The following is a 7,759-nucleotide window of genomic DNA, read 5'->3' as shown; positions in this document are numbered from 1 at the left end:
GGTGAGCACTTCCTGGACCCAGGAAGGGAGGGTCTTCTTCCAAGGTAAGCGGCAATGATACTACCTGCTCTATATTGAATATATCTGTGAGATAGTAGGGAGGGGGTTGGTGTGTGGAAAGAAAGTGGGATTTGTTATGCTCAGCCTAAGGCTCTTTTATAACATGAAATTACATTTAGTTGAATAGTAATCTCAGCTGACTTGTGTGGGAGGCAAAGAAAAAAATCAGTTGGAAAAGGGGTGGAAATACATGAGCTGTCCAAATGCTATCAGGGGATGGAATTGGAAGGGAACACTGATTTTGCTAAGTGTACTAAAGCACACCAAGCCAGAATGTGGGTCTCCTTCATCTTCCATTAAGAAATTTCTGTCTCAGTGTAGTTAGAAGGATCATGCGTCAGCTGCTGAGGGCAGAGAGTCCCATTTGGCAGAGAGAGAGGAAGGGAATCATCAGATATTCAATTAGGTGCTGGAGACTGTTCTGGGTAGATTATGTATGTTACTTCATTGGTGTATCTCATCCTATAAAGCAGGTGGTATCCTTCCCATTTCACAGATGCATAGTGCATCTCCAGGCTGTTAAACAGCATGGCCTAAGCTACATAGCTCGAAGGTGGTGTGGCTAGAATTCGAGACTTGATTGGTCAGTTTCCACAGCCTGCCCAACAATGCAGAATTATTGTGGGTTACCAAAGCTTTCAGTTACCCCCTGAAATCCTGAGGGTGTCACTCATGTGCACAGAGGATTGATAGGAATACAACTCTGATGGGCCTTTAGAATCACTCAACCTTCCTGAACTTGAGCATTTTTATTGGAGGAGGTCAATAAAAAAAAAAATAAAGCCTCATCTTCCCCTGGCCCTGAGCCCTTTGGTGAAGGAAGACAGCACCTGGTGAAGGGCTCAGAGGTATTAGCGTGGCTGAGATTCGACACCCACTCTGCCATCCTCTGCTCTCCCCTAGAGGAAGTTGGCTCTTGGGGAGCTGAGTTCCTGAAACTAAGCAAAAGACAAGTGCTCCTCCAGCTGGGAGATGAGCTGGAGGATGGAATGCCACAGGCCCCCTTTCGTCTCCCAGCCCTTCATCTTTCTTCCATGTCCAAAGGCGGCTCCCCAGAGGCCAAGGGCTCAGCTCTTGTGTTTTCTGAGATTGCGGCACAACTCACCCTGGCTTCCTTAGTTGGAAGCTTTTAAGACCTGCTCTGTAGAAAGAGCGAACCCTAATCTAGCTCCAGCAAAGAGCCAGGATCATGCTCAACTTCCTGCGAGCCTTCGTGGGGGATCGAGGCTGGAGAAAGTGCTGCTTCATTCTGAGGTAGCTGTGAGGTGGGGAAGGGGCAGAAAAATTTGTTATTTCTGCTTCCTAATCTGAGAATGGTAGCTCCAGTGCCCCTCTGTAGCCACAGCCTTAGGCAGATCAAAAATGAGACTGATACAGGTCCTGGTAATACTGGGGGTGACCAAGGTGGCAGAATCGATTTTTAAGTTAAGTTTTGAGGTGTGAGTGTGTCAGAGGGAAAGAAACCATGCCAACTGAACAACTCACAGCCCTGTCATTCCTGACTTGCTTGTTTATATTCTTGGCTTGGCCAGAACTGCTTCAGGGACCAAGGCAGGCAGCTCTGGCGACGGGAGAGAGAGGGTAGAAGGTGTTTGTGTGGGTCTGAGGGCTGATGTACCCTCTAGCCAGACTTTCCTGTCCTTCCAGCAGGGAACAGCATCACCTCTGCCTCTGTGAGGCTTCTGATCTGAGGGGGCACCTCAAGTCATTTTAGTTTGTTTTCATCTTAGTTGAAAGGTGATAGGCCACAGGAGGACAGGGTAAATTGTGTTGAGGCAAGCTGGCTTTTGTGTCGGCCCTTAGGGGCTGAGGTGAAAGGCTTTGACACCGAGCCACGGTAGCTTTGGCAGCTTCTCCCCTCCTGGTCAGAACACTTCCACTTTCAGTTGTGAAAAAAAAAAAATTAAAACCAGGAAGTGAAGTCCCTGAGCACGTTAGAAAGCCTGACATGGCCTGACTCGGGACCGCTCAGAGCAGGGCAGAACTGGGGACGCTCTGGGCCGGCCTTCTGCTTGCATGGATGCTCTGAAGCCACCCTGTCTCTGGAGGAACCGGGAGCGAGGGAAGAAGGACAGAGACTTGTGTGGCAGGAAGAACTCAGAGCCAGGAAGCCCCGGTTCACTAGAAGCACTGAGAGATGCGGCCCCCTCGCAGGGTAAGGGGACCATCGAGGGGGTGTTATTCAGCAAGGGGGTCTTGTGAGGGTGTGACAGAAGCCAAGGGGGCATCCTGACCCCCCGACTTTCATGAAGCGACTTAGAATCAAGGGCTGGCTGAGTTCCACGAGCACACCATGCTCTCTCCCTCCTGGTCTCAGTCATGCCTTCGGACCCTGTGTCAGGAGGAGCAACAGGAAGGAAGGATGTGGGGCATGCATAGGGCTCACTTTCCTTCTCCCGACTCTCTTGGGCGAGGTGAACCACAACAGAGACCTCTTTTTGTGGGTCTGAGCATCCAGCATAGCTCCCCTGAGGTGGGCTGGGGGTTTGCCCTCAATTTTATGTTTGATAAGACTGATGAATGAGACCAATGGGGTGGGAGAGACAGATGAATGGAGTTGAGTGTATTTTAGGAAGTAGGGCCACAGGTTAAGTCTCAGGTGTTGCTTAATTCCTAAGTACTTCCTTCCCAATGCCCACTCCCTGAGGGTCCTAAGGTGAACCTCAAAGACCCTCAGGGAGTAAGCACTGGAAAGGGACTCTACTGCCGGGCCTTGGTGCCTTCTGAGATATCAGCCTTTTCTTTGTGGTCTGAAAGGTAGGATTGAATCTATGGCTCCAATGTGTAGGTGATTGGTATTCTATATCAGAGACAGAGTCTTAAAAAATAACGTTAAGGCCGGGCGCAGTGACTCACACCTGTAATCCCAGAACTCTGGGAGTCTGAGGTGGGTGGATCACCTGAAGTCAGGAGTTAGAGACCAGCCTGGCCAACATGGCGAAACCCCATCTCTACTGAAAATACAAAAATTAGCTTGGCGTGGTGGCGTATGCCCATAATCCCAGCACTCAGGAGGCAGGACAATTGCTTGAACCTGGGAGGCGGAGGTTGCAGTGAGTCGAGATGGCACCACTGCACTCCAGTTTGGATGACAGAGCGAGACTCTGGCTCAAAAACAACAAACAAACAAACAAACAAAAAACCATTGAAAACTGACTTAGTTTTTTTTTTTTAAAAAAAGGAGTAATTGGTTTTATTTCTCCCTCCATATTCTGATATGGAGTCACTCCGTGGTAGTCCCCTCCGATTGATCAGTATTCAAGGTTAAACACAGAACATGTCTTGAAAGAGGCATGGTGTAAAATTTTGTAGCCATCTTTTGTGTATTTGGTATAATAAAAGGAACAAAAACCTAAATAAAACAAGAAGTATAAGTGCAAATGCTTACAGGACAGGCAGGTAATATACAGAAGTAAAGTAGATGGTGTGTAATAAGATGCTAATGGTGGAAAGTTTAGCAAAATTCAGAGCAGGCATACCCCAGATAAATGCACTCAAATTTAATTATTAAAAAAGAGAAAACACTTTCTAATCCAGAACCAAACGGAATGTTTCAGCCTAGCCTGACCTAAAATAGTCTCTCCCAGGCTATATTGTAATTTCTTGAGGGCAAAGACACCAAGAACAATATCATCATGTCATTGCATACCTAACCATCTACCTACAGTGAGACCACAGATACTACAAGGAGGCTGGAGATGGAGGAAGGAGAGAGAAATGAATGGAGAGAGGGAAGGTGAAGCCAGGGAAGTACCAGTACACAAGACAATCTTCTTTTTTTTTGAAGGAGGCTCACTCTGTCACCTAGGCTCCCAGGCTTGAGTGCAGTGGCAACATTTTGGCTCACTGCAACCTCTGCCTCCCTGGTTCAAGCGATTCATCTGCCTCAGCCTCCTGAGTAGCTGGGATTACAGGCGTGTGCCACCACGCCCAGCTAGCTTTTGTATTTTTAGCAGAGATGGGGTTTCACCATATTGGCCAGGCTGGTCTCAAACTCCTGACCTCAAGTGATCTGCCTGCCTAGGCCTCCCAAAGTGCTGGGATTACAGGTGTGAGCCACTGCTCCTGGCCTACAGGATTTGCCAGCTTCCTAGAAACCAGGAATACAGTGTCTGCTCCTGTCTGTCTCTCATATGCCTCCTCAGCAGATGAGCAGACCCTCAGCTGGAGTGCAGCCAGAGGTGACTCTTGTGCCTGGCAGCACCCAGCAAAGGTGACGTAACCCCAGCAGCCGTGAGTCCAGCCATCACTGCTTATCTCATTCTGCTGGAAATGCATCTGGGTCTGTTTCTCCCGTGTATGTCTGCACATCCTGAGGTCGGAAAGGGACTCTCTCACCAACTTGTCCTCCCTGGCGCAGGGCCTGACACTTCCTAGGTTCTCAACTCATTGTTTGAATAAATACATGAGATCTGGAGTTTGGAAGGTCAGACAGCCCATGCACTGCTGTGGTCAGGTCACACTATCAGCCTTCTTTGGGGGAGCTGGTGGATCTCTCAGTCTTCACGGGCCATTCTATTCTAAGAGTTGTGAGGTTGCGAGTGGCTCAAGTTGAGGATGTGGGGTCTGGGGGAAAGCTAGGTCAGAGACAGGCCATGGTTCCTACAACTAGAAGTGCTCTGTTTAAATAGAAACGAGGGCTTGTTGGCCGGGCGCAATGGCTCACGCCAGTAATCCCAACACTTTGGGAGGCTGGGGCAGGCAGATCACTTGAGATCAGGAGTTTGAGACCAGCCTGGCCAACATGGTGAAACCCCATCTCTGCTAAAAATACAAAAGCTAGCTGGGCCTGGTGGCAGCCTCCTGTAATCCCAGCTATTCGGGAGGCTGAGGCAGGAGAATTGCTTGAACCCAGGAGGTGGAGGTTGCAGTGAGCTGAGATCTTGCCACTGCACTCCAGCCTGGGTGACAAGAGTGAAACTCTGTCTCAAAAAAAAAATAAAAAAAAAAGAGGGCTTGTTAAGACCTTTGCACAGAAGTGGAGGGGCAGTAATCGTTCAAGACCGTGATCATCTCTTTTCTTTTGAGACATCTCATAATAGAACATTTGATATTGGCAAGGATGTGAAAACTGAGGAAAAGGGAAGGAAAAGGGAGCTAGACTTGATTGAGGACTTCCCATGTGCCTGACAGCATACCAGCTGTTCTACATCTCCTTTAAGTAGCGATTTTCACCTGCTCCTTCTGTGTACGGTGTCGGGGAACTGATGCTCAGTGACTCTAAGTAACTGTCCCCAGGGCTACACATGTAGTAAGTGAGGAGCTGTTGCTCTGGTACCTGGAAGGGCACGACCTTGAAAGTTTGCCCCTGGCAATGAGACCATTGACAAGAAAGCTTGTTTCCTGCACTTTGAAACTGTTGACCCTTGACCACTGGTTGGGACAGGCAGTGCAAGGGCTGATTCTGCAGAAAACCAAGGCAAGAAGTCCACTTTCCCAACCTCTTGCCTCACCCTGGCACAGGTGACAGGGTCCTAGCACTTTGTCCGGCCTATCTTTTTACAGACCCCTTTATCAGATCCAGTGGACTTCTGACACTGCTTCCTCTTACCCCAGTTCTCTCACAATGTACTTGGTCAGCAGCAGGCCTGGGATGCCCTTTGGGGGTGTTAACTGACACAAGTTGTCCCAGGGTCGGGATTTGGACTGTGACTCACTTAAGCCCAGTGGTGGAACAAGGTTGACTCTATTGACCTGAGCTCCTGTGGGATTTGTCACTTCTGGGGTCACATCCTGTGGGTGACTCAACTATCCTATGCTATCTTAATGGACTGATTTAAGAGGCTCTTGGTATTTGACTTAACACGAGATCTCCTGATAAATGCTACTCAGCTCAACTGGCCAATGCCTGGCCCCACCCAGGCTCTCTGGAGTATGTGAAGGCAATGGCTTCAGTGGTGCAGTGTCTACACTGGGCCCCACGCACCATCTCATTCATCCTTGGAGACTTTTTCTTCCCCCTGCCAACCCCCCCACCCACCTTTTAACTAAAGATGGACCCTCCACCTCCAGCAGAAATACCTCTTCACTATTTTTCTCCTCTAAATGTCCCACTTGTCCCACTTTAGTGCCTCAAGCACATCTGGCCATTCCCCTTCTCCACTTCCACTTGGCTCCATCCAACCTAATGAGATGATTGGTCTCTCCATGAAGAAAGTAGATAGACAGACACAGACAACAGTTGAGAAAGATGGTTTGGTGGCAGGGCCACTGGTTGGAATCATAGTTGAGATCTTACTAGACATCAGCTTGATTGGTAGAATTGTCATCTTTTTTTTTTTTTTTTAAGACAGGGTCTCACTCTTGTCACTCTGCACATTCAGGCTCCCAGGCTGGAGTGCAGTGGCGGGATCATGGATCACTGCAACCTCGACCTCCCAGGCTCAACAATCCTCCTACCTCATTCTCCTGAGTACCTGGGACTACAGGCATGCCCAGCTAAATTTTTTATTTTTGTAAAGATGGGGTCCCACTATGTTGCTCAGGCTGGTCTTGAACTCCTGGCCTCAAACGATTCTCCAGCCTCAGCCTCCCAAAGTGCTGAGATTACAGGGATGGGCCATCATGTCTGGTCAGATCATCATCTTTGCCCCTGGAAACAGACAATTGGCAATAAAGCCAGGGGGTCAAGGATCACACATCTTTGAGGTTCTAGTGTTCCAGACAGCCGTCTTAATGTGCTCCAGTCTGCACTGACCTCTTCCTCCTTCAAACCCATGAGCTCACTGCACACACTGAAGCATTCTGTAAGAGTTTCTAGGACTAGATAGACCCATAAGTACCCAGATGGCAGAAACTATATCGGCCAAGTGTTCATCCCTCAGACATGGCACAGTGCTGAACACATAGGTCCACAATTTTTGTTTACTTTACTGAAAATAAATGTATAGGCTGGGTACAGTGGCTCACACCTATAATCCCAGCCCTTTGGGAGGCCAAGGCAGGTAGATCACTTGAAGTCAGAGTTCGAGACCAGCCTGGCCAACATGGTGAAACCCCCTCTACTAAAAATACAAAAATTAGCCTGGTGTGGTGATGCACGCTTGTTGTAATGCCAGCTACTCGGGAGGCTGAGGCAGGAGAATCACTTGAGCCCTGGAGGCAGAGGTTGCAGTGCGCCAAGATTGTACCACTGCACTCCAGCCTGGGTGACAAGAGTGAGACTGTCTCAAAAAAAAAAAAAAAAAAAAGAGGCCGGGCGCGGTGGCTCACACCTGTAATCCCAGCACTTTGGGAGGTCGAGATGGGCGGATCACGAGGTCAGGAGTTTGAGACCAGACTGGCCAATATGGTGAAACCCAGTCTCTACTAAAAATACAAAAATTAGCTGGGTGTGGTGGCGCGTGCCTGTAGTCCTAGCTACTCAGGAGGCTGAGGCAAAAGAATCGCTTGACTCTGTCTCAAAAAAAAAAAAAGTAAAGGTATAAATAAGTTAAAAGTGCAGACAGTAAATGCATCCCTTGCCACACACACACTTCTCCAGCCCACCAGGTGCTGCCAAAGCTGGGGGTGCATCCCATAGAGCACTGGTCTCAAAAGCATCATGATTGCCTGGGGAATTGGCTTTGTCTTCTACTGGACCAGAAGTTCTGAGCATGCTTTCCTGTGCTAAACACACTGCCTGGCACACAGTAGGTGCTTGAATACCCAAAAGGATACATTATGAGGGAACCCAGACCTCACTTAGGTTGGGCTGCTT

The 7,759-nt window shown here is 48.8% G+C and overlaps 1 protein-coding gene across 6 annotated transcripts in view; it reads left to right on the top strand.

The window, feature by feature from the left end:
* Positions 1 to 1,822: 1,822 nt before the first annotated feature.
* The window catches only part of ACSL5 (acyl-CoA synthetase long chain family member 5), a 50,494-nt gene continuing 44,557 nt past the window's right edge, over positions 1,823 to 7,759 (top strand). For 2 of the 6 annotated variants that reach the window (XM_063617697.1, XM_063617692.1), the window contains exon 1: positions 1,964 to 2,215. In XM_063617697.1, the coding sequence (XP_063473767.1) occupies positions 2,077 to 2,215 (139 nt within the window). In that variant the 5' untranslated portion in view covers positions 1,964 to 2,076. Of the gene's footprint in view, positions 2,216 to 7,759 lie in introns of all 6 variants that reach the window. The other 4 variants (XM_055249012.2, XM_055249031.2, XM_063617705.1 and 1 more) reach the window with 4 other exon arrangements.

Source organism: Symphalangus syndactylus, chromosome 2 (genome assembly GCF_028878055.3).
Source record: "Symphalangus syndactylus isolate Jambi chromosome 2, NHGRI_mSymSyn1-v2.1_pri, whole genome shotgun sequence".
Lineage (NCBI taxonomy): Eukaryota > Metazoa > Chordata > Mammalia > Primates > Hylobatidae > Symphalangus > Symphalangus syndactylus.
The sequence above is the reverse complement of the archived record's forward strand: the minus strand, read 5'-3'. Positions and strand labels throughout refer to the sequence as shown.